This window comes from Eucyclogobius newberryi, unplaced genomic scaffold (genome assembly GCF_026437365.1).
Source record: "Eucyclogobius newberryi isolate DKJ021-1_F unplaced genomic scaffold, fEucNew1.0.hap1 SCAF_20, whole genome shotgun sequence".
NCBI classification, from domain to species: domain Eukaryota; kingdom Metazoa; phylum Chordata; class Actinopteri; order Gobiiformes; family Gobiidae; genus Eucyclogobius; species Eucyclogobius newberryi.
The window spans coordinates 13,605,855-13,632,020 of NW_027315835.1; the positions used below are offsets into that span (position 1 = coordinate 13,605,855).

Sequence of the window (26,166 nt, forward strand, 5' to 3'; positions counted from 1 at the left end):
ACTACTACTACTACTACTACTACTACTACTACTACTACTACAGTGCACAATTTACTACTACTACTACTACAGTGCACAATTTACTACTACTACTATTACTACTACTACTACTACTACTACTACTACAGTGCTCAATTTACTACTACAGTGCACAATTTACTACTACTACTACTACTACTACAGATGTAAATTCCGTTAAATCTGGAAATGTTCTGCTTCCAACAGCACATCACAATTTCACCCTCCTGATTTCCTCATTGCATGTACCCATGTGCTGGCAGCTGTGTTCCATTATCCCACCCAATAATACAGCCTACCTGATAGAAAATAATAACTAAGCCTAAATTACAATTAGTCCCAGCCTCTTAATTTCCGATGGTGTGTGTGTCGTAGTGTCGTAGCCCGGGGACGGCGCTGTGCAGTTAGCAGCCGCTCTGCCAGACAGGATTATTTTCACTGAATTTGGAAGTTAAGTGCAGGCAGCCAGATGGTAGCTAGTTGAGCGAAACATTACGACAAGACTATAATTCTATAATTATGTTGTACTCGGTTTTATTGGATACATGTAAAATAAAATCTTTGTCTGTAATAATGATGTTATAATTACCGTGAGGAGGGCGATGGCAGCTCCGCGAGTCTGAGGAGGATTCTACTTCCTACTAATTATTTGTCATCGGTGTGTTGGCCTATGTCTGCCACGCCGCTCCAATGAGACAGTCTTTCTGCAGCTGCACGTCTAACCAAACATCATTTCTCGTTGGGGATGAATTTAAAATAATTTGTAATTTTTTTCATTACTTGTATCTGGTTGTCAAGTAGAAATAATCTAGAATAATGTAGATGCCACGTCTCTCCAGCTCTGACCATTAACACAATCATCATGTATCAGGCGGTGAATTTACACGTTTCTCCAGTCCACTGACCACACTGACCTGAACACTTACACAAGAATAATTAATATCCTCTGTTTACCCTCCCTCTTTCTTTTTTCGGGACCTCCAAATTGCTCACTGTGATGTATTATTACTCATAGTGTCTGGAGATACTATCTGGGTCAAACAGCGAGTCAGTGGAGTAAACACAGAGACACTTAGCCTCTTGTATGCGTCACATACACATAATCTGACAATAATGTGTAAATGGACTGTTCATACTGCACTTTAGAGTAGATACAATATTTATCTTTCCAATTGAAGAAGACATGCCTTTGCCCCATGTTAATTCTCGACACCGAGGTAATGCACGTGCTGCTCCAGTCGTGCTTTGAAGCAAGAATCACTTGAGAAACTCTTTCTCATGCACTGAACAGAACTGGAGTATTATATTTGATATGTTCTCTTCCTCTCAGAGCAGAGGTGTCTCTATAGGATTGCTACTTCTGTTTGATGCTGCCTTTTATAGATCAGTCTTGTGACAGATGAATGAAACACTCGAAGGTAAAATACATGTTAAACAATGAATCCCAACATGTTGTGGTTTTTAACTTTTCTAAACCAATGTAAACCAATGTAATGCACACATTCTACTTTGTACATAACTCACCAGTATATGTTTATGTGGCAAATGGTGTTGTATTGTCACTGTTGTGGCTTAAGATCCTGTACCTGAGCCACTCTGGTTCCTCTATGTGTTTATGGTTTCTCAGATCTGTGTTCCTGTTAAACAAAGTCCAAAATCTCCAGTAATATGAATAACAATATCTTTTATTAGGTGTATATGGCGGCCTCAAGACCAGTGTCAGTGTACCGTATTGAAAACTGTTTAAACTGGGCCAGATCAATTTAATTTACAGCATTTTTTTATTTTATTTATTATTTTATATTCTATTGCATTGACTGTAATCAGAATACAATTTATTGCCAGTGAACAAAATTCTAAACTATGAACTCGCTTCGGCAATAGGTACAACATAAAACAATGAATAATAACAGTAAAATGTAAACTATGATAAAACAAGGCATGCATAAAGTTTACATTTACTATGTATCTTTACAGATTTATACAAATCAGATTTATGTTTTCTAGATTCATGTTTTGCAGTCATGTAATGTTTGTGGTTTGATGCAAATAACAAAAATCAGCTTAATACCTTAATGCTCTTTCATTACACATCTAATTTGAATAACTATCATCCAACATGTGCCAAATCTGCGAGTAAACTGGTTGTGTTTAAAGTAGGTGTAGTGATACTTTGTTTGTCTACAATACAGTATGTGTCTCTAAAACGCTGTCTGCTACAAGCGGTTTCAAAGTGCGACGTCACGGTGGGAGAAATATTGGCTGCCACAGATGTCACGCTGAGCTGACTAAATTTAGAACAAAGTCAAAAAAGTATTTTATGTATCTTTCTGCACATTCCTCTCTCAAGTATTCAGTTTCCTTTTCTTATAATGTCTGTTTTCTTCTTTCTCTCACAGTTCACAAAGCCAAATTTATCATTCTTGCTTTATTTTCTGGCCCGTAACTTGAATTTTATGAGGTAGAAAGCTAACTACAAAGCTATAAATCTTAGGGCAGCAGCCTCGTATAACTTTATAACACCTCTCTGTGCATGAATGTGGTGTGATTCAGCGTTGTTCTAATTTGTATGTTGTGATATAATCATGTTTGCACTTACAAACCGTCGGTATTTGGAGCGTGACAGTGGAGATGCGTGGCTGCTTTCTCCGCTGCACTATGGGAGCTCATTACGGCTTCCTTTGGGCTGGAAAATGTCAGTCAGTGCAGATTCATTAAAAGCCAACCTGCTCGGGCAACGCCTGGTAGTGCTCTAATGAGGGGTCCCACACAATTTGGGCTCCGGCGTCTGGTCGGGTTGGCAGATTAAACATTGCTGCTGTAGCCTGGTGGACACGATCAAATTTAAGTCTATTGTAGTCATTAGAAAGGCCGAGTATGGGGAGTAGAGCTTTGTGGAGCTGCGAGCGACTTGGAAATACTTTTGCATTGCCTGGAACGTTCCACTGTATTGCTCAATAATAATATGCACTTTTACTGTGATGAATACATAGTTACAAAAGTGACATAGTTTAACCTAAATGTTCACATGCCTTTTATTAATGTCTGTTCAGCACCAGTTACGTATACAGTATTACATGCAAAATTAAAGCCACAAACAGTGTCCAAATAACTTTTTTTTTAATCAGATTCTGAAGTCATGTTATTTAAGGGGTTTGTGCTACTAATGTTGTCCTCAGGATCCTCCCTTTGTTCAGATGGCTGAGGCACATTATATCGCAGCCTCTTTTGTGTCCCATGTACTAAAGATTTCTTCTGTAGCTTTTGTGTCTTTGCATTGATTTTCTCAAACCATTTTCAGCATTGTACTCTCCTCATTCTGTCGCCTACACACTGACTGCTATATTCCCATCTCACAAAATTGTCACTGTAATGGACTAATCTTTCATCCCTGACACTTTCTCTCTGCTCAGAGTCGTACCCCTCGTGTGACGCGCCTCAGCCCCCCTCAGCCTGCCCTCGCCGATCAGGCCAGCCGAGTATCCTTCGCTTCGGCTGAAAACTTGGAAACCATGTCCGAGCCAGACCTCCCCATGGGCTTCAACCGAATGAACCGGCTGAGACAGAGCCTGCCGCTGGCCCGCTCCTCCAGCCAGGCCAAGCTGCGCGCTCCAGGTCAGGACTTGAGTTAAGTGGGCGTCAGAAAGGCCAATGTGGCAAGCTCTCCTAAAAACATCAATTGGATTTATTGTGAACAAGAAGAACTCATTCATTGTGCACAATGGCTATTCTATTAGCTATAAATACAATCTCATTGAGTTGGATAGGAGGACGTTCTGATGGGACCTTAATAGAGAAGAAATTATAGTATACACTCTGGGCTGCAGAGTGCACGTGTTTTATTATTATTATTATTTTAAACAGTCACAATGATAGAATTATTAATCAAACCGTTAAAATAAAAACAATACAATTAGAACAGAAGCAATGCTTTTGGGATGACTGCTTTATATTAGAATAACAACTTAAGGTCACCCTTGAAAAAGAGGTCTCGAACTCAGTGGGTCCTCACCTAATTAGATAAAGGTTAATAAATAAATACAATTAAATTAAAATGTGTATCTAAGTTAATTTTATTTGATTATTTAATTAATTTTATGATGACTAAGCTACGGACTAAAGCAATCAGTATGATTGTTGTTTTGCAGATATTAAAATTATTCAAACTGTCCAATGTACAACAATATCCTGGTTTTGGAAGAGAGTATTGCTTACTTTATAATAAAAACACTTTTATTGGTCTTAATAAAATATGAACAAAAGGCTTAAGTTAATTAATGATGAACTAATTATTAACACCCTTAATCCAACCACAAACCCCTTGACCAAGTTGTTCTTTCGTTATTATAATAAACTATTTGCTTATGATGAATTAAGTCTCTGATCATGCTTGATTAAGGCCAGAAGGTGTATTTTAAAGTGGTAACATTAACTCTAATAACATGCCAATGTGTAATATCATTCCAACTGGAAATACAAATCCTAAAATATTGTAAATCTATTGTGACGGTTGGCAGACACTCCGGTTTGTCTGGTTTGTAGCTGAATGTTTCTGCCATGTCATGACCGGAGGCGACTGGCAGCGTCAATGTAAATCGAGTAAACCAGTGTCAAGTGAAAGTCAGTTGTGCGCGGATAGGTTTAGGAACAGGCAGGATTTTAACAGAGCTGTCTGCTGCCTCCCTCATTACCTGTCGCATGTGATTAATGACAGGAGCAGGAAGCAAATTAATTCTCCACGTTCACTTATCCATCAACACGAGACACATGTGGTTTCGGAGAAGACATTTATTATTATTCGAAACTGGGGTGTATTAGAAATATAAGGATTGTACTGTAGAAATACAAATATTGTACTGTACTGCTCCTTTGATTTTAAATGTAACAAATTACGATTACTGGTACACGGCACGAATGAAAAATGACATGTACACGAATACAAAGACATGATTAAAAAAAGTACTGAAATTGTACAATTGCCAAAAAAAACTAAAACTACTTAATTACATTCCTTTTGTGCTTATTTGTAGTAACTTTACACCACTGAAGACTATATCACAACTAAATTTGGACAAAACCAGTACTGAACCAGGACGACACCAGGAAAAATAAAACCTTAAATGATTAAGAATTAAGGACAACCACAGATGAATATTTGCTATGCAGTAGTCTGACATCTAATACGTCATAATCTAATTCGTCATAAACTAATACGTCATAAACTAATACGTCATAAACTAATACGTCATAAACTAATACGTCAATAATTTCATAACCACTACTTAAAATATAATATCTTAAAGGCATTGACGTGGTTTGTGTGCTGTCATTGTAATCACCATTTGAATTCCCACTTCTATCGTCTACTTAAATTCAAAACAGGATTATAATAATGATCATTATTATGTTTTATTGACAATGTCTGGAGCATTGTGCACATTACACACTGCACTATGACCAGATGGGCTCATTTGATCAAACTCACTTTCATAAATCTCTTTGATAAAGCGATAGTACTTCCTCATACTTAACTTGCATTAGTTAGACTGCACATTTGCAGCTGTTTCTCCCCTGTCTGAGTACAGCTAATGAGAGAATGATTGTGATTGCCGGTCTCGAGGGGATTTAATTGTTGAGATGAAATAAATTAGGAGCCTGATGGTGCAAATGTCCAAAGGTGCTGCAGCAGTGGTATTGACTGTTTTAATCAAAGGTTATAAGACTTTATCAGACACCACTGCTTACATTATTGCTGTTAATTGTCTGTCTTTATGACTTTGCCTCACTGGTGGCAAGGTTATTTTAATATAAGGGCCAGACTAATTAATCAGCAATTATCTTTAATCAATATAGGCAGTTTTATAACGGAGTTAGCCATGAGCTTCTTAGGATATTGTTTTTCTTTCTTTCTTTGATTTATTAAATGGGTTTTTTATCAGCTTGAAATAGCAAGTTGACTTTCTGAACTCTTGGCTACTTGAGTACTTAATTTCATTTATTACTTGTATTTATTTATTTATACAGGGAAAACCTAATGAGAAAAGTAATCTTATCTTACCCTGTTAAACACAGATTAAACAAACAAACAAACATAGAATATCCAAATAAAACATCAACAAAACATTCCATAAAATGAACAAATACACAAAAACATACTTGCACATACATTATGAGTTAAAATTAAATAAAAACTTGACATATATACGGTACAATCACATTTTCACAACATTTTGTAAAAACCTGTACAGGGTCAAACTGAATAAATTATGTCAAAGAATATTTTACACAAGCAAGTAATATTAGAATTATTGCTTAAGAATTTTCTGAAACAGTTTTACAGTTAATGTTTTGTAATGTTTAAAGTGCACTGTTACTTTTCTGGAATGTTCCACGGTATTGAATTTAACATATCTTGCTTTTTATTTAATAGCTAAACAAAAAATACCTTGAAAAAATGGCATTACCTCTTTTCTCCATGGAGATAGATAATGCCATACTGAGGAACATTCCTGACAAAGCAATAACATCTCCTTGGAAACAAGCCCTCCACTTTCTTTACTTCTTGATTAAACTTGAATGCCATTTTTAAAGTTACAACCTTTAGGAAAAACATGCTCTAAAAGTTGATTTACATTGTTGAATTCTGTCCCCACTCTCTTCATCCATGACGTCACTGTACACCCCCTCATTGCTGCTCCCCGTCCATAAATGCAGGGATCTTGTTCCTGCAGCTCGGAGAGGAGACGCGGAGGGTGCACCTGACCCACGAGCTGACCAGCCTGGACACTCTGAGGGCCCTCATCGTGCACATGTTCCCCCAGAGGCTCACCATGGCAATGCTCAGGTAACCACCACAACATCTGCCATATAATAAGATAAGATAATCCTTTATTGTCCACACATGGGGAAATTTCATTGTTGCAACGCAGGTAGATACAGAGGAAAAGAACAGATAACTCAGCCATTACATGATAGAGACACAAGTGAAGTGAAAATGATGTATACAATTATTCCTAAAGTGTATGTGCAAAAATGTTAAGGGTTTACCAAGGGAGAAACTGTAAATGCTACACATCTCTTATGATGAGTTACCAAGCAATAAAGATAGGCTTTGGCTAATTGCAACAGAGTTAATAGATTTGTTATGGTTTTTAATGGTATAGTAGGAATTTGGATTAATGTAATGGTTAATCTGAGAAATTACACAGATGTAGTTACACTTCATTATCAGAAAGTATAGACGGTGACCCAGACTTGACTTGGACTTGTGAAAACACTTTTTAAAGAAGGACAATTTACAAAAAACATATAAATTACAAAAATACAAGCTGTATTTGTTCATTTGGTATAAAGATTTGAAAGGATCTGAATCTCTTTTGTACTTGGGACTGGTCTCGATGCCACAGAGTTGAGTCAAAAGTACCAGGCTGTGGTTATAGATGAGACAGTGATGGTATTTTCATTGGAGGTATTGTTGAAGGTTTCTACCTGATGCATGATTCTATTTCTCATCTGCAGTTATGCTCTCTTGTGCTCCTGTCGCATTCTCAGCTGTGCAGAAGCTTTCCTATAACTCATACTTTACAAAGCCAACATTCACTGTTATATATTTATGTAGTGTATGAAGACTGTGCCACATTAATTGTCAACAAGATAAATTGCTGTCTCCTTCTTTAGTCTCAAGCTTACTTTTGTGCACGTCTAAGTCCAGATAAACCGAGAAACAGATCATTTGCTGTGGTCACTCAAGAAGAAAAAAGATTGAAGGCCATAGTATTATCACATTTCTTAGTGCATTCATTACTCAGATTAAAAAAAGAGAAAATCAATAATATATTCTATTATTTATGTCCAAATTTGCTCTTCTATTATATTTATGATGAGTTCTATTTCAGAGTGCGGATTGTTGATTGTCTCATTAGGGCCACCTCACGCTTTAAAGATTTGCCAATTCCTTATTCCCTCTAGAAACCTAATGCCCATGCATTAGAATCACATGTACTGTTTATTAATATGGCACTTCTTTTGTCCTTTGTTGATGGATATCAATGTTCAGGTCTCCAACCACAGCGCTGTTGATCAAAGATGAGACTCGTAATGTCTTTTATGAGCTGGAGGACCCGAGAGACGTTCAAGATCGCTGCGTAATTAAGATTTACTGCAAAGAGCCCATTTATGGAACTTACCCTGGACACCACAACCCGCACTTGGCCAATGGAGACCTCCGGGTAAGTGTCTGTCCATGATGAGCTTTTAACTATTGTCTACTGCACTGTGCAATATTAATGAGAAGAAATTAGCTGGTATCTTTGGTATGCAATTGCAAAATCCGTATTGGGTTTTGAGCAATGTGAAGGCAGTGCTGTTTTGGCATTCAGCTATTTCATTTTAGCAGTACATTCATTTGTACTTGTCTAAGCTAAACAATCATTTTAAATGTAATCCTTTCTTTCAGACTAAATTCACTAATTGGTGTCAATTAAATAACAAAAGCTTTTGAATGGTCCATAGAAACAAACTCAAACAGAAGGTGATTTCAATAGAAAGTATTGTAGACCCGCGATGTTTTGCCAAAATAAGTGAGTGGGCTGAGGAACTACAGACGAGTCGTTAAGCGTTCTTCATGTGTGATAACTCTATTTAGTGTGGTGCCAGCATGTAAACTGAAGCCAGTAAAATGATCCAGACACAGTGACACCTTTTCCCTCATTAAAATTCATTCAGAGTACAGCTTGTGGGTCATTCAGATTAAAAGACAAACAAAGAATTGTCTTAAGCGTTGAAATTCTATTGTTTTCTCTAAAATATGTCAATACCTCTGCACGGATATATTGGGGCAGACATTTGTATTTTCTTCTGGAGTGTGGAGACGTCATGGTGTGAAAATAATGTTACAAATATTGTGAGAAGAAACTTTCCTGTGAAGATCAGCGATGTGCCAAAGAATGTGAGAACAAGGAACTGGTTAGATTTAACTAACTAATTACCTCTTTTTATGGTTTGAATTCAGTTTGTCTAATTTTAATGTGACATAAAAACACTTTTCATTTAGATTCCCCTTGGCTGGTAGATTAACCATTTAGTTATTATTATTTATTTGAAAAATGTGTACCATTTATAATAGTTTCAATCCAGAATAAAACCAATCTGGTCCTGTTCTATAATTTATACTTATCATTCATTTATTCGCAACTGAAATAATCTTCAACTAATTTAGTAATTGAATCGTTGAGTGGTCTATACATAGGTTCTAAAACATGCCAGGAGCTTAGAAAATAAGTTTAATGACTGAAATTAAGCCTAATTCCATGAAAATGACACATTGAAAATGTGAAAATTCAGTATATTTGATTAAAACACTCTTTTGTTCATAAATGTGATCCACCAGGATCCTCAAACGGCTTCAATTTAGCTTCCTCTGGGTCAAACCAGAAGAAGCTGCCTGATCCAGATGGGCCTGTGTTGTTGTTGATGTTCATGGAGCTGTGTCCATGTGACGCCTCCAGAGTTCACTCAGGGAGAGACGGCAGCAGCTCAGTCCTCACGCTGGGCACGGCCACTTTATCAGGCTGAAGAAGCACTGGATCAGGTTCAGTGATCTGCGTTTTCCTTGGCTCTGAGGCGTTCCTCAGATAAAAAGGCCATTGCACTAATTCATTGATGAAGCCTGGATCCAAATTTTGTTCTGGACTTGAAAAGTTGCAAAAAGGTCCTTTGCTTGAGTTTGCATGATGCAGTTTAAATCACATCTAAAACAAACTGACAGAATTCTCAGTTATGGGAGAGAAAAGTTTGCTTTTCCGGGCGTGTCTCTGGAATGTCATTGCTAGGCCAGAAATGAGCCCTCATCTTGAACCTCCTCTGATGGAACTGAGTCTTCTCACTCTCTCACTGACTGACCCCTGCGTGGGTTGGGTTTAGTCGCCAATGCTGACGCATGCTGAGTCAGAACTTGATTAGAGAAGATTCGGAATCATGCAGCCGTTGTTTAGCATTAACATTCGGCCACATTATTACAAAAGTATGTAAAACACAATAACGTTATGTCTGTTAAATTCATCTTGTGGACTGAAACTAGTCTTTTTAGCATTTTTGTTTTTGTCATCGGAGAAAAGTTCATTTTAATCCAAAAACCAGTCGCTTGATGGGGGTTGTATGCCCTGCATTCCTGTCACCATGGCAACGTTTCATCTGCAGTTTGCTAATGTTATATGTTTGTGATGTTTTTCTTTGTGTTGATACTTCAATTAAGTATCTAGTTTGGATACTAGTATCAGTATCAATTAGTATAGTATTTTAACATTCCTAATTTGTGTACCTATCTTACTTAATCCACTACTTTTCTCCATCTACTCCACGTTCCATCACACGCTGTAGCGCATCTGTTGGGGTCAGTTAGCGTTGCCTGCTCTGACAGATGCACCGCGGCATAAACACCAGATGATAGACCGCTCCTCCAGGTTCAGTCGAGGACTGTGTTATAAAAACGCGCAGTGATTGTAGATGTACAGCTAAATGGAAAATGGACCGTTAGCGAATCATTTGAACATAGAAGGTACCACTTAAAACTGACTCACCACCTGCTGCAAAAATACATACGGACTACAATCCACGCCATCTCCTCATTTCCTCTATCAGGATCATTGCTGAAGCTGCAGGAAGATTCCTTGGAACTGATTGGGCAGAATTAGAAAACACGCTAAAGGCGCTAAATTGGAGTCAGAGTAAAGAAAGTCTACTTTTGGAGAGTCAGAGTAATCAAAGTAAAGAAATGGAGGTATGGGCGTCGCTGGTTTCCTGTCCACAGTAGATGCACAATTAACTCCAGAAATCACAATTATAGTGGGTGGATGCACTGGGATGGAAGAAGGGAGAAAGAAGAGGAAAAAGAAGAAGAAGAGAGGCGAGAGGAAGTGGAGAAGACAAAACACCAAAGAAGAAGAGGAAAAAGATGGGGTGGAGGAAGAAGAATCCCACGAATGCTTGGAATTTGTGGGCTTTGAACTGAAGAATGAAGTCTAAAGAATAAAGTCTACCAGCCGCCATAAAACACAAGAAGAATTTCTCGTGTTTGACTGGCAAGAATAAAGAAATTCATCCCTAATTCATTTCCTGAGCTTTAGCAGCAACTGTGGCATCAGACAGATTTGCAATTACTTATTCTCCAAAATTAAAAAGGGCATAAATAAGGATACAAATGTGCAAAACCTAATACTATTGGATTTTGCTGTGTAAGTGTTTTCCGCACAAGCAGTTACATTTCGTTACCGTCTAATTACTTTGTGATTATGGTAATGTGAAAATTGTGGCTCCGAATAAAATGACAAACCAGATTGCTTCCAAAATGCAGACATGTGCAAAAAACTGACTGGGACTGAATGCTAAATGCGTTATTTATGACAAGGTTGCTTTTGACAGTTTGTCCTGCACCCTAGGGCTTTTGTTTACCTGCTTCTGCTCCTGATTGCTTCCCTGCCCAACGGTATAGATGATTTCTAGTTGCCCGCTAATGTTATAGAGGTCAGTTTTTTCACGACTCCTTCAGGAACGGTTGGCTGCCAATATCTCGCAGCATTTTACAACATTATACCTTGATTTTTATGCCTGTGAAGTACTGCCTCTTTTAACTGCCAAGGTGACTGTGTATGGGGCGAGCTTATAGAAACCTAGCCAAGCGTGGCAAGATTATTCCCCCGATCGCTGACCACAAAAGCATGACTTGGATTATTGAAGTCCACTAGCGCAGAGTAGTTTAGGATGTGATGGATTGGCATATTTAGCGATAGAGCAATGGCAAACGGTGTCAAGGGACCATCCTTGGGGGACGTTAACTGCAGCAGTCGTCTTGTGTGGCTTTGAGGAGGTCTTGGAGGTGCGTTGAAATGTCTTTACACTTTGCATTGGCGTCGATAAGGAGCAGTTGCTAAGATACAAGCTAGAGGATGATGGCAGCACAAGGCTCTCCACAGGGCGCTGTATGGATTATTATGTGGAAATATTATTTTTTTTTTTTTCAATTTGCCCTGCATCCCGAAGAAGTCTATATGTAATTACTACGTTGCCCTCTTTTGTGCTCCCTCGCTGTGTCTGAAACTCTTGACTGCCTTTGCGCTTTCATTGGAGGTCTCTGCCCTTGTTCTGTTCTGCATTACGCCCTGTGACATTTTAGGCACAAAGCCAAAGAGAAACCAGCCACGCTCAGTCTATCAATAAACAATCAAGGGCAATTTAAAATGCAATTTGGAGGCTCTCATGTCAATGTGAAAGTGACTGCTATGAATGAATGGTTATGTATATATATATATATATATATATATATATATATATATATATATATATATATATATATATATATATATATATATATATATATATATATATATATATATATACGGTTATGTAGATGAGCTTTGTCTTTTGATAGATTACAATTGCACACTACTTGGACATTGGTTGTACAAAATGCCTGCAGAGAACCTAAGTAAAGCATAAGTAATTCTTGGTGTGAACACTAGCAGGCAGCTTATAAATCAAACAAGTTCTTTCAGGCAATGTCATGCCAGTTTGCAGCAGCCAGTGGATCAGGAGCCAGTGCACATCATCTGAGCAGCTCGCTTTGGCAATCACTTAACTCTTCACATCTTGGGCTGGTTTTTGCTCTTTTTTTGCATCCTCACCAAAGAGTAGGTTTCTGTGCTTTTCTGACTTCAATCAGTGTCAGAAGTTTTGTCATTTTCACATAAAATTTCCATAGCAGAGCTAAGACTCAAAGGGTTTCCTCCGGTCAGCACTATCACCAAGACGCAAGCTAAATTTCAACGTTTTCTGTGTCTAGTCACTGAGGAAACATGAATACCACTGGGACCTTGAAAACACATTATGTGTTCTCTTTTTAGCTGATAGAAAAGAAAAAAAGACGTTTTTTTAATACTGTTGAGGAAATGCAGGTAATACAACGAGCAAATTAACTACCGGTAAATAAATGCTCTAGTATCTTCCAGAGCTTAGACCATAGCTCTCTATCATTGTTTGAAGGTCAATTAGTGTTACTACCAGTACGAAAATAAACTACATTTTGGTACACGAGAAAATGTTTGATATTCAATAACAATTAAGATACTACAATCATGATGAATAAACATGTTTTTATATGATAGAATATACATTTCAAGTAGTTTATTTAATGATGATAATTCTCATGTAGAGCACGATAATTCAAAACATGTCCTATTTATGTGATGAGGATAGTTTTGATATTGGTTTTAGTATCGAGAAGTATCTTGGTATGATTTTTTTTAACCACGCTAAAGTCAAACTCACGCAACTAAACGTTTTGTGATGTTTTTGTGTCTTCAGAGGGAGATGGTGTACGCCCCTCAGGACTCTCCAAACCGCCGCCTCAGTAACACGCACATGTCTTCCCAGCACTCGTCTGCCTCAGCCTCTCCCCCGCAGGGCTCTCCTTCCCGGGCCAGGCTCCTGTACAGCGGCGGCAGGCCCTCCTCCTACGCCGGACCCCCGCACCACACCCACTCCCTGCCCCACCCGCACTCCCAGTCCCACCACTCCTCTCCCCATCAGCAGCCTCACCACCCGCAGGCCGCCTTCGTCTCCTCGTCAAGTGCCATTTTGGAGCGCAGGGACGTGAAGCCGGATGACGAGGTGGGGGGGTCCCGGAGTATGGTGTTGCTGAGGGGGGATGATCGCGGAGGAGGGGGCATCTACGCTGACCCGTACTCGCTTGGTCCAGACCCGGGACGGTTGAGTCTAGCAGGAGGTCCGCACTCGCCTATCCCAAGCAGAGCAGACCCCTATGGTTCTCTGTACCGGCGGGGAGGGGGCGCCGGCTCTGTCCGAACACTGACTTCATACTCAGCCGCTGCGTTACAAGGCGAGTTAATGGAACGGGAGGCACTGTACAGACCCGGGGGACAACTTTACAATGACGCCTATGCTGCTTCGATGCTGGCCATGGGACTGCGAGTGCCCCCTCCCTCCTCTCCGCAGAAGATCCCAGACATGAGAGATATGAGGGATCCCTACGGAGGGACCATGCCGGGGCGGGGGTCACCAGGGAGGCAGAGTTTACGGCGTGACTCTGTGACCTCGTCTGTGTTTGGGGACAGTCCCAAAGCCAGAGGGCACGCTGGAATGGGACTGACAGCGGAGCAGCTCTGTCTGATGGCTGGAGCGGACGGAGGAGGAGGCGGCACGTACGGTTCCCCACTGATGGGGAACGAGTCTGAAACTAGGTACAAAAGTCATTAATTGTATAATAAACAAACAGCAGAGAATGTAATGAAGTGCTTTTATTTCTAAATTGTGAAGAAGAAAAAGCGCTAAACTTCTAGTGTCATAAAGCATGATCAACATCAGGATCAGAAAGGGGTTTATTGTCATTGTCAGTGAACAGAATTCATAAACTAGAAACTTGCTTTGGCTTTGAGGTGTAACACACAACAATGAATAATAATAGTAGCAAAATATATTTAAAAAAAGGCATGCATAAAATTATTAACACACTGAATAAAAGATGTCTTAAGACGTTCAGATATACACACATGCATCTCATATCTTATCATATGCACATGTAGTTTAAACAGTTTATTCAATGTCCACTGTAGATCTACTGTATGTATACAAACTGCACATTTGTTATATGTCAACCAAATGTATACAGTTTGTTTTCTGTTTTTACCCCTGTCAATGAATGCATAGCTGTTACATAAACTATCCATGCTTGCATATGTACAGTATTCCCATTTGAATCCTACTCCAACACAATTAATTATTAAGAGGGAAAAATAGTCAATACTGGTACTTCTTTTTTCTCTTTGGGGGAAATGACAAACATAGCACAATTGGGCAGAGATTAGCCAAATCCTCTTTTGCTTCAAAGTAAAAAGCCTGTGGTTTGTGTGTTTGCAGGGAGCGTATGGAGGCCATGGAGAAGCAGATAGCGAGCCTGACCGGGCTTCTGCAGCGGGTCCTGAGCAGAGCACCAGAGGCAGAGAGCCCGTAAGCAGGCAGCACTTATACAAACAAACATACATTTATCTGCTATACCATTATGCACACGGGATACGCCCTAAATCAATTCAACATCAAGTGCTGCCTAATAGCCGACCTTACAGAGTGCAACAGAACCAAAGAGCAGCGAGGAAAGAATGTAAAAATCACCCGACAAAGACAAGTAAACATCTCAGCTTGCTAAAAATATAACTTTATCTTACAAAGAGAATGTATTGGGATCAAGCTGTTTGATTCCGATTTAGATATGTGTGTCACAGAAATAGATATTACATAGCAACTGTATAAATTCAGTACAAAAATATTTTTGCAATTGCGGATGATTATTATCTCTCGAGTTGAACTGAACTGAACTCCTCAAGGTAATTTAACATTACAAAAGTTGTTTTGTTTGGTTTTAGATTATTTGGTAAAGCTTCAAAATAAAGTTCGATAGACTAAGGACTATTTATAAAGCATTAATAAGCTCTTGTTATTTGTTAATTTACTTTTGCAAGCATTTAAATGGCTTATAATACATTATAAATGTTGATAAACCATGTACACATTGTATGCATGAGCTTTAATACAATGCTGATTTAACTATTTTTCAATAACTAAGTGATACATGCATATAAATGCCTCATAAGTGCCTATAAACAAATTAGTAGGACTTATTAACATCTTATAAATATTGTTTCAAGAAACCTTATTTTAAAGCGTTATAAAGCATATTTTGATATGAAGTTGTTTATTGAAATTTGAATCGAAAATGACTGTGTCTGATGCTATTTTACTGTTATTCATTGTAGAATTGAGGTGGATGAGCTATTGGGAATTGATGGTTACAAACACATATCTTGTAATTATTCTCAAGATACTGAAGTTGTAGTAAACATAATTTTCCTCTCTGAAAACATTATTTCCGTTGCTTATTTTTTGGGATGTAGACTTTTTATTGGAGAAGCTCTGCTATGTTTTTATCCCCAGAAACGTTCGACTCCACTTGCCTGGGCTGCTATAAAACTCAGTGATTCAATTCTAATTCAGATTCGACTCCCCATCACCATCCATCATGTCGGGAATGTCCAGTACACACCTCATTGTACATTCAGCTGCTGCCGACACATATATTTTCCACATCCTGCATCGTATATCAATACCTCAGACTGTAGAGCTGTAGTAATGCTCCATATAAGTACATTAACACTGGCCTTTTCCAGGGAGAAGATGGAGTCAGCGAGCGACTGTTCAGGAACTGACAGTAAGTGCCCGCCAAAATAAAAGATTCTATCACTGCCTGTCATAGCTTTTCACTGCTGCACAAATTGGCTGTTTTTCTATCATAAAGCTGACTTTTTTTGCATAATTTTAAAGTATGTCACATGTTTTTATTTGCTGTATAAGCTTCGTTATCTTATTCTGTGACAATTTTCCCCTGCTTTGTAACTGGTGCTCATGCTTTTTGTTTTAGCGGGACGAACTAAAAAAAAGAAAGGTAGCTATGTTTCCCAAAGTGTTACCTTTATCCCTATGTCTCTATTCTAACCCTGTGTGTCTCAGTGGACTAACTTTTTCCCTGTAGTAATAGAACTTCATCAATATCCCTGTGTTTATGTGTTAACAATGAGTTGCATTAAATCATGGTATATTATATTTTTTGTAATATTAACTTGGCCTTAAACTAAATGGATAGCTTTTTATAATGTTGGGCCTGTACTCCCACTTAAGCTGCACTTAATGTGTCAAATGTGAATTGACAATATGTAAAAACAACAGCTTTATAAAAAGATTTTGCCCATTTACTGCACTATATTTTAATGTTCTATACCTGCTACACATCGTAACTATATTTCATTTTTATATTATGTGTTATTATCATCCATACCTCAGTCAGAAACAAAACTATTTAACCTCAAGTGTGTTTAAAATTAGATCTGAGATAACCAGTTATATCTTTAGTTCCCAGTGGATAAAAAAAATGGAAATTAAGCGGACATTTGAAAATAAATTGAATTTCCCTTTGTTATCTGATAATAAATAACCTCTGAGAAAATTATTCTAATGCTAAATTAAAGATGGTTCTTGATATTTTTAATTAGTTTCCGGTCACGTTGGATTCTTCCATTTTAATTCTCCATTTCAGCATAGCTCTGCATACAGGCCTCATGCTTTGTATCTGCTGCTGCTGCTGCTTATATGTCTGTGGACTTGAAAACACTTTATGTCTTCTACTGCATCAGTGTTATCTCTCCATCTTCTGTGCAGGAGAAATAAGTCTTGTATTGAACAGGTGGGAGCAGCTGGTAGCCACTGAGCCAACCAACCATTTCACAGTTTCAGAACCGTATTATCTGGGATCTTAGTTTTGACCTCCTGACCCTGGGTTCAGGTGTGAGTCTGTGCCCAGGTGCTGCCACACTTTGTAAACTGTTCTTCAAAGCTCTGAAATAAAATCATAAAAAAAAAAAAAAACCTTGAAATGCAACTCGGAAAAACAAGCCCATCTGTTATCGAGTGACTGATTATGTGCTGGTTATTCTCCCTTTGTCTTGTTCGTGCATGACTCTACATCCTAATTACTGTCACAACATAGATTTCATTCCCATTTCAAAGGATTATCTGATGTCTTGTGCCTCATATTTGGAGCTGTCTAGAGACTTTTTCCGTATGGTTTGACTGCATGGATTTAGTATTGAACTGTCCCCAGTGCTTTTCTGTGCGGTTTTCATCAAACCTTTGTATAGCAATTTTAGCCAACTTTGAGCCAACAAAATAAAGAAAGTCTGATCATTTAAACAGTTTAGTAATTCTAATCTAATCTAAATGCAGACAGGCAGATAATATAGTAGTTCCTGTAGAGTAGATATACAGTACATTGCAGCTGTAGGGATGTAGGCCTTTAGTCACTTATAATAGTCGAATAATCGGTCCATGGCGATAGTCAACCTATATCTTTATTTGGCTTGATCAGGAGAGTTTAGCCTATTGTGCATGTGTTTTCGTGGTGATGTGGGAAAACATAGAGCTGTAGGAAACCCACCGTGTCATGGGGAGAAATGTGCAAGCAGAACTGCAGGACTAGTTGCAACTATAGCATAGTACATATACAGTAGTATATATATAGTAGCAGTAACAGTAGTAGGAGAATTAATAGCATTAGTAGTAGTAGCAGCTGTAGTCATGATGGTGATAGTAGTTGTGATTTGCCACATTTATTTACATTTTATCATGTCCCCAACACTCTATTAACATTCATGCCCTTTATCCTATTATATCTAACTTTTATATCACTTTCTCAAGCTCTGATGTTATGTTGGTTGTGTGCAGCACTGACTCCCTCCGCCCCCCTGGCCCTCATGCCCCCGCCCTCCAGTCAGCCCGTGTCGGTGTCCCGCTCTCAGATGCAGCAGCACCTCCAGGGCCTGCAGCAGAACACCAACGCACTCCGCAAACAGCTCTCACAGCTGCGCAACATCCAGGTGAGGGTCGGAGAAGGATGAGACATCGTCCATTACCAGAAGATTTGTAGTGTACTGCTGTATTGCAACTCACTGTCCTATTCTCACTGTCCATATCAATGTGTAAGTGTATTGTGGCTGATTGAAAGTCAGTCTTGTCCGTCCATATGCCCCAAAATCATATTACAAATTTGTATTATTTTGTTCTTACTCAACTGGATGTCACATTCACTTTTATTTCTTACTTCTGTCACAGTTGGAAAATCAAGATGCCGTCCTATCGTTGCTGAGGCAGACTGAAACAGAATTGAGCCTCATGATGCTGGACGCCTCCCGAACCCAAGAAGACCCGCTCCAAAGACAGCGCCTCCTGGTGGAAGAAGAGAGACTCAAGTATCTCAACCAAGAGGAGCTTCTCATTCAGCAGCTGCAGTGAGTCAAGGATACAATTTAATTTAAAAAGAGATTACTTGGAATAACATGTGCTTTATATCTTGTGAGGCGCTTCAGATTTGAGTTTTGCTTTAGTTGAGACAAAGTTGTGGCACATAAACCACGTCTTCTCTACTTCTTGAAGGACTTTAATATGTGGTAATCTTCACTAATGCTACAAGATTACGGGTAACTGCCATCAAATCAAATGGACTATTTCAATGCATAAACTGAAACCGTTTTTTAAATGTAAATTCTAAATATAATCTCAATTTCAATACTTGGAAATATTCTGATCACCAAACAAAAATAACTTTAGAAAATAGTCTAATAGTCAAGTTAATTCAGCTAATATAACTTTATTGATATTATTATTTTAACTTACATATCATTAAAGGCAACACTTTACAGCATCATACAACAGATATCACTTTAAACATAATTTGACATTAACAAACAACGCTTCTTGCAGGAACTAGCAATAGCAATTCAGCTATATAATACTTGATGGTAATACTCAACAGTGATCTGGAGAAGTCGGTGGAGGAGCTGCAGAGGAACTCCTCAGTGAACCACGGTTTGGTGACAGAACAAGACGTGGATCAGAAGAGCAAAGAGCTGAGGGCGCTAGGAGACACACTCGCCGAGTTAAAAAGTAAGTCCTTTCAGCATGTCCTGCTCTCACACATAATAAACCTCCCTTAAATCCTGCCTCCACTGTGCTTAAAATTCATCTCACGTCCCTTTCAGCCGTGTGCGTTTAGTTTTACAAAATGAGAAGATGAAGAAATGTTGGCCTCACCTTAAGTTCTTAAAACCAACCTGCTTCAAGTCATGTCTGTGTAGTTTTTAAAGACAAGTCATGGCAGATTTTATTATGAGGCCTTAACATAAAACTGACATTTATTTTGCAATTATGTAAGATTAATTGAAGCTATTTTGCTTTCAGCAGTTAATGTTTGAATTTCTCTGCATGGTTAATAGTAAAATGACTTAAATAATGTAGTAAACAGTTGTAATCAGTGATCAATCATAAACATACACATACCTTGGGTCTATATTCATGGCTCTTAGCTTCCTGCTATAATCAACAATTTTGGAAAGCCCTATTTACTAAAATAAATTTACTTTTTCCAAATTGAAAACATGTTTTAGGGTGCATGATCATCACATCAAAAGTGGTTCTAAACTGGAACTAAACTCAGAACTAAGCTTGAACTATACCAGGAGTAAAGCCGGTTTCTTGTTTTAGAAAACTATGTTGACATTCGTAGTTGTTGAGAATTATCTGTATTATGTCGTATTACTAATACAATGAACAGTAATAAAAGCAACATATACAAATAAGGCATGCATTAAAGAAATGAATAACATTTTCTAATAAAATAAAAATAGACTTAAGTATATACACAACATTTATAGTTACACTTACAGAACAAGTGCGGAAAGTGAAAAGTGCAATGAGTGGTTGATGATTAAATTATTGTTAAATCATTGTAAAAGTGACAGGTGTTTTAAAGTGTTCATGAGTGTAAAGGCAGAGGGAAATAAACTGTTCTTGTAGCGGGAGGTTCTGGTCCAGATGGACAGTAGCATCCTGCCTGAGGGGAGTGGCCTCCTGCCAGAGGGGAGTGGCCTCCTGCCAGAGGGGAGTGGCCTCCTGCCAGAGGGGAGTGGCTCAAATTGTCTCTGTCCAGGGTGAGAAGGACAGGGTCAGATCCGACCTGCACGTCGTCCCAGAGTCCTGGAGACGGACAGGTCCTGTAATATAATACTGTTTTATTTTAGTATTTACTACAACTTGCCACCAAACTAAAATTGGGACTAAACCTGGACTAACCTTGGAACTAAACCAAGATTAAACCAAGACTAAAAACAGGACCAAAGCAGGTCTACATCAGGACTAAGCTTGGCTCAAACCAGTGTGACCAATGTGTCACTTACACCTGTATTCAGTATATCCATCGGCTGACATGTCTCTCCTCTCTCCTTCAGGCCAGTTTCCCAGTCTGCAGAGTAAGATGCGGGTGGTGCTGAGGGTGGAGGTGGAGGCGGTCAAGTTTTTGAAAGAAGAACCGTATCGTCTGGAGGCTCTGCTCAAGCGCTGTAACAACATGACCGACACGCTCAGCTCGCTACGCAGGTAAACACCAACTGTTACCTGTGCGCGCTGATGAATATTGTTGTGGTTTAATTTCAAATGCTTTCACTAAAATAAGATGACATATAGGTGACTTAATGTAATAAAAGCTCAGTGACTTTTAGAGTATAGAGCTCAGGATCGAATGTTAAAGACGTTACTTTACTGGCTGGATGTGCAGAAAAACAATGTAGAATAGTAAAGAGCCAGGTAAGTAAATACTTACTACAATACTAAAATCGCTATTGGTTTAACATTGGCTAACTCAAAAAACTATTGTCTATCCAGCTTTGCATTTTAGTTCAACCACAAGTTATTCATATTTTTTCAATCCAATTTTGAAAAAGATCATCCAATGTATAAAATATATCGTATTTAGAACATTTTGCTACAACAATTTTGACAAAGTTACCAAAGGCACAAACACATTCAAAAGGGCAAGTCTTAATACTATTTTCTCAAGTTTTTAGTGCAAGAATGTTTAAATTGGGAGATATCTATATCTTTAGATGAAAAAAAAATACATTTTACACATTGCCCTGATTTTTTTTCTCCCAAAATTGGATTCGTAAATTCCTGAGTACATTTTCTTGTCAGATGACGTCTCTAACACTATAGGCCTGTGTGTATGTATTGTAGTGTTCTTCTGTCCCTCTGTATGCACAGACAAGTGACTGATGGTGTGTGGAAGGGTCCTGAAGACCTGCCCAGCCAACAGCAGAAGAGGTCAGAGGACTTGAGTCGCAGCTCAGACCTGGGCATCCTGAACAGTCCGCCCCTCAGCCTCAGTGACCTCAGCTCCAGCTCTGGACTGGCCAATTGGATGCCACTGTCCTCCTCCAATGAATCAGATGCCTCTTGCCCAGAGCAGGACGTCCCGCCGGCGATGACCTTTAGAAACAGAGTGCTGGACGAGCTGCCAACCCGACGCCCCGCTGATAAGGCTGTGTCGGCTGAAGTCAGACTGGTACAGGCACTTTTCTATTTCAAACTATTTAAGTTTTTTGATAAAGTTTGGAAGGGCAGATTATTTATTTGATGATAATATTAATGAGAGTGATGTGAATCTAACTGAGCATGAAGATAAGCGAAGATAAGATAAGGACCAATTAAAGGCAAATGGTGGTCCGTATGCTTAAAATGTGGATTCATAATCTGTACAGTAACATCAGCATATTATTACATTTAGTCAAATGAATTAAGAAGTATTGAGTGTTTTATTACATACTACCATTACTATGGCACTTCTACTGCCACCACTGGTAAATTTTACTTCTAGCAAAACTACTTTCCTTGCATTATAAACTGTATTATTGAATACTATTACCAAGTACAAATATAGGCCTGTCACAATAATGAATATACTTATTGTTAAGATTTTTTGGGTTCAATATTTAAAGTTTATATCTTTTCGCACTAGTGGAGAACATTTTTATGTGTTATATAAACATTTGAGCAGTTAGATATTAACTAACTACTTACTACTTATTTACTGCAGCTCATTATTCTACCATTATTGTACATTTAGGAAAGGGTTTACTGGGATTATTTAGTTTTAGGTTCGTGTCAGTGGCATATTGTAGTTTCAATTGTATTGTTTGTTGTGATTTTATATGTATTATCAGTGATAAATATCACACAGACAGGTCTAGTACGCTCTCTTATCAAAACACTTTTTATTAGAAGATAATTTTATTCATCCCAGAAGTGCGATTCTGTTTGGTCCATTGTGCCTGCAAGGTAAAATACTAGTGGAATTAACAAACCTCTCTAGTATAGTCAAGAGAAAGCATTATGAGAAATTGTTCAGATAAACTAAATACCATAGAAAAATGAACGTTGTAAAACCTAATGTCATTAGGGATAAAGGATCTCCTAAAACAGCTGAAATAGAGGAGCTCAGGCATGAGCTGCCAGAGTTGCATGCTGAGTGGGCCTGGTGTTACAGAGGATTTCCTCTATTTTCTCACACATCTCTCTATTACTATGTCGACTGTGTGACGCCCCAAGCCTCGAGCCTGCTCTCTTGACCAGCTTGTCCAGCTACTTATAGTTTTTCTCAGATATGTTATTCCCCAAACAAACCAGAGTACAAACAGCAGCAGCAACAAATAGATTGATAAAACATAGACAGCATTTGATTGCGCACATCTGAGGACTTAAGCCTCCTTTGAAAAAAGCTTGCTCTGACCCTTTTTGAAAAGGCTCTCTGTGTTTGGATTTCAGTCCAAGTTGTTATCTAAGTGTCAATGTCTTGTCCATTTTTGTTGACTGGCTGGAGTGAGTTATTTTTCTTACAAAAGTTGATTTGCATAATTCTAAATTGTTCTGTATGTAAATTCAGTCAAATTGTCACACTGTACAAAGTAAACTCGGCCTGTTTTGGGGCGTGAGAACTGACACCACTAAAATATCTTGATATGACACTTGACATTACAGTAATGCTTTGTTTCCCTGTCTATTCCTGGTCATCATGTGTCCATACATGTGTGTCAGGCGGCCGAGCGGGACTGGGAGGAGAAGCGTGCCAGCTTGACCCAGTTCAGTGCACAGGACATCAATCGCTTGTTGGAGGAGACCCAGGCCGAACTCATGAAAGCCATCCCGGATCTAGACTTCGCTGCCAAGCATATCAACAAGCCCGCAGTGCCCCCCAAGCCCCAAATCACCATCCCCATCACCCCCGCCACAGCCACCTCCTCTTCTGCAGCTGGGACGTCCGGCCCCCAAGCCCCCGCCACCACGACCCTCGCCACCTCCGGATCAGAGCCGCAGCAGCAGCCCAGCAAAGTGCAGCTGGCAGCCCAAAAACTCAACAGCATGGGAGACGGCTCGGGGTCGCCCAGAGGGTCAGGTAGGGGCAATTTCAACTTATTACTCTTACATTATACAGCCCTATCATTAACCAGCTAATCCTAAAGTAGTGGATAGATGATGCACAATAAAATGTAATGGCCATTATATTGGGTCAATCGTTTGGGAGACGTTATATAACTGTTTGGTTTAGCACTTAATTTACTTTATTTAAAAAGCAATGAAGTGACGAGCAGGGAAGATATTCAGCAAATTGTCAGAGCAGCATAGCATTTAACCAGATCCACAAATTGAGTCTGTTTACTAAGATACGTTTGTTAACTACTCACAAAGCACATTTCACTGCACTGAACTGGATCTATTTGATGTATATATTTGACCTTGAACTCAAATGCTGTTTCATGTATAGCTGCAGTTCAGTTGCCAGAGATCCAGAATACACACTTTAAATTCTCCACAAAGAGTGAGTCTGCTCACTGAGCCCTCCGTTGCGCCTAGAGTCAAACTCACATCAGATTAGTTTATTTCCGTGATGCATGTGAAAGGAGTCAGTCGTTTATCATTTAGAGCAAAATCTCCTCTCACCTCAGATTAAAAGTGTGTTGTGCTTCGTAAATTGATTCTATTTTTTTTTTCAGTTTTATTTCCTCTCTAGCAGCCATATTTGTTTTGATACGGACGGACCATGCGTGTCCCTGATTGGCTAATTCACCTTGTCAATCACACCCATCCGCACTCAGGGAGATGACTGCAGTAACCACACTGATATCAATCTGTATGAATATTTCAGCGAGATATCAACCAGTTCGGGGGGAAAAGGTTGTGGTAATTTTTGTTTGCTACTGTATGTTTCTCAGTGGTGGACCTGAATGTGGCTCGGTACCGAACGGAGAAGCCATCCAAGTCCCCCCCACCACCTCCGCCTCGCAGGAGCTTCCCCTCCGCCCATGGACTCACCACCAACCGCACCGGCGAGGTCATCGTTACCACCAAAAACCTCAAGGTCAGAACTCACACGTACAAAAGTTCAAGATTCAGGGTAAATCTGTCCTTTTCCTCCGTATCTACCTGCGTTGCAACAATGAAATTTCCCCACGTGTGGACAATAAAGTAATATCTTATCTTATCTTAAACATTTTCAGGCCTTCTTATCTTTGAGCCAGTAACACAAAAATGCCACAAAATTATGCTTAAAAAACATTTGTATATTCAACAGAATCACAGACATAGACTGTGAACACTTGCTGTGTGACTTGCTTCTTTCTTTGTCCTTTTTTAAGAAGAGGCTTTGCAAATTAAGATTCCTTTTTTATTTACTTACCTGTTGACTTAAAAGGTTTGGCAGAAGCTGACCTTTTCACCGAGCTGACACGACGCCATCACTTCAAACCTGTCTGACTCTGAATTCAAAGTTCACAGACTTTTCATCGTAAAAAAAAAAAAAATGCTCACAGAAGTTTCCATATTAACTTTTGAAATGTGATTTTTTAGGCAGAGGAAGATGGAGAATTGCCCAAAACACTAGTGAAGTTAAGGCGGACCCCTTCAGACACCCCCAGACCTGCTTCTACACCACCTGTAATCGCAGCCTCCGCTATCCAAGATGAAGACGATGAAGAGAAGATCTTCGCTGAATTAGAGGTACAGTAAACAAGCCTATACACCACCACCATTGTAATTCATGCCGTTTTCATCACCAAAAGCTTGTGTTGATGCTTTATACATTCCCTGACCAAAGATATTTCAGAGATCACCTTGTAAAATCACCCACCCAAAGAGCACCCCCACCCCAGCATGCACGTTTGGGTCTCTGGGCAGACAGGTAAATGTGTGCTGCAACCCCCTTCCTCATTTAAACTTCCCTGAATTTCTAACACTTCTTTCACTAAATAATCACAGCTAATAATGGTCGTAACGGAAAGGATAAGGTCAATATATTTTGACACATAAAAAGTAGACTATTTGAATACAGAAAAAAGAGCAGACCTGTCAAAATATTCATACGTTTCTAATAGTTTTGTTACAACATATCATATACATTTTCTGAAGTTACTGCTTAAAGGTGCACTATGTAATGTACTTTTTGCCACCTGCTCGTCTACATGGAGATGTTATTGGCTGGGTTAGAAATGTTCCACAGTAAGGCATAGCTTCATCTATCTCCATGGAGACAAGCACGTGACGCCTCCAGGCCAAGTTACAGGTCAGATCTGTGGAGAGGCGAGGGCGCTCACAGTAAGAATACATGTTTTCCAAGAGCATTTTAACTATAAAAATAAAAAATAATAGTAT

The 26,166-nt window shown here is 39.0% G+C and overlaps 1 protein-coding gene across 14 annotated transcripts in view; it reads left to right on the forward strand.

The window, feature by feature from the left end:
- Window positions 1-26,166, forward strand: part of srcin1b (SRC kinase signaling inhibitor 1b) — an 80,138-nt gene that overhangs the window by 46,231 nt on the left and 7,741 nt on the right. For 8 of the 14 annotated variants that reach the window (XM_072456650.1, XM_072456653.1, XM_072456648.1 and 5 more), the window contains 16 exons: window positions 3,432-3,633; window positions 6,733-6,862; window positions 8,075-8,246; window positions 13,375-14,270; window positions 14,947-15,036; window positions 16,251-16,291; window positions 16,502-16,525; window positions 18,358-18,509; window positions 18,745-18,920; window positions 19,445-19,575; window positions 20,916-21,063; window positions 21,700-22,027; window positions 23,557-23,914; window positions 24,732-24,877; window positions 25,366-25,515; window positions 25,613-25,696. In XM_072456650.1, coding sequence (XP_072312751.1) covers window positions 3,432-3,633; window positions 6,733-6,862; window positions 8,075-8,246; window positions 13,375-14,270; window positions 14,947-15,036; window positions 16,251-16,291; window positions 16,502-16,525; window positions 18,358-18,509; window positions 18,745-18,920; window positions 19,445-19,575; window positions 20,916-21,063; window positions 21,700-22,027; window positions 23,557-23,914; window positions 24,732-24,877; window positions 25,366-25,515; window positions 25,613-25,696 — 3,228 coding nt within the window. The remainder of the gene's footprint in view (window positions 1-3,431; window positions 3,634-6,732; window positions 6,863-8,074; window positions 8,247-13,374; window positions 14,271-14,946; window positions 15,037-16,250; window positions 16,292-16,501; window positions 16,526-18,357; window positions 18,510-18,744; window positions 18,921-19,444; window positions 19,576-20,915; window positions 21,064-21,699; window positions 22,028-23,556; window positions 23,915-24,731; window positions 24,878-25,365; window positions 25,516-25,612; window positions 25,697-26,166) is intronic. The other 6 variants (XM_072456657.1, XM_072456658.1, XM_072456652.1 and 3 more) reach the window with 5 other exon arrangements.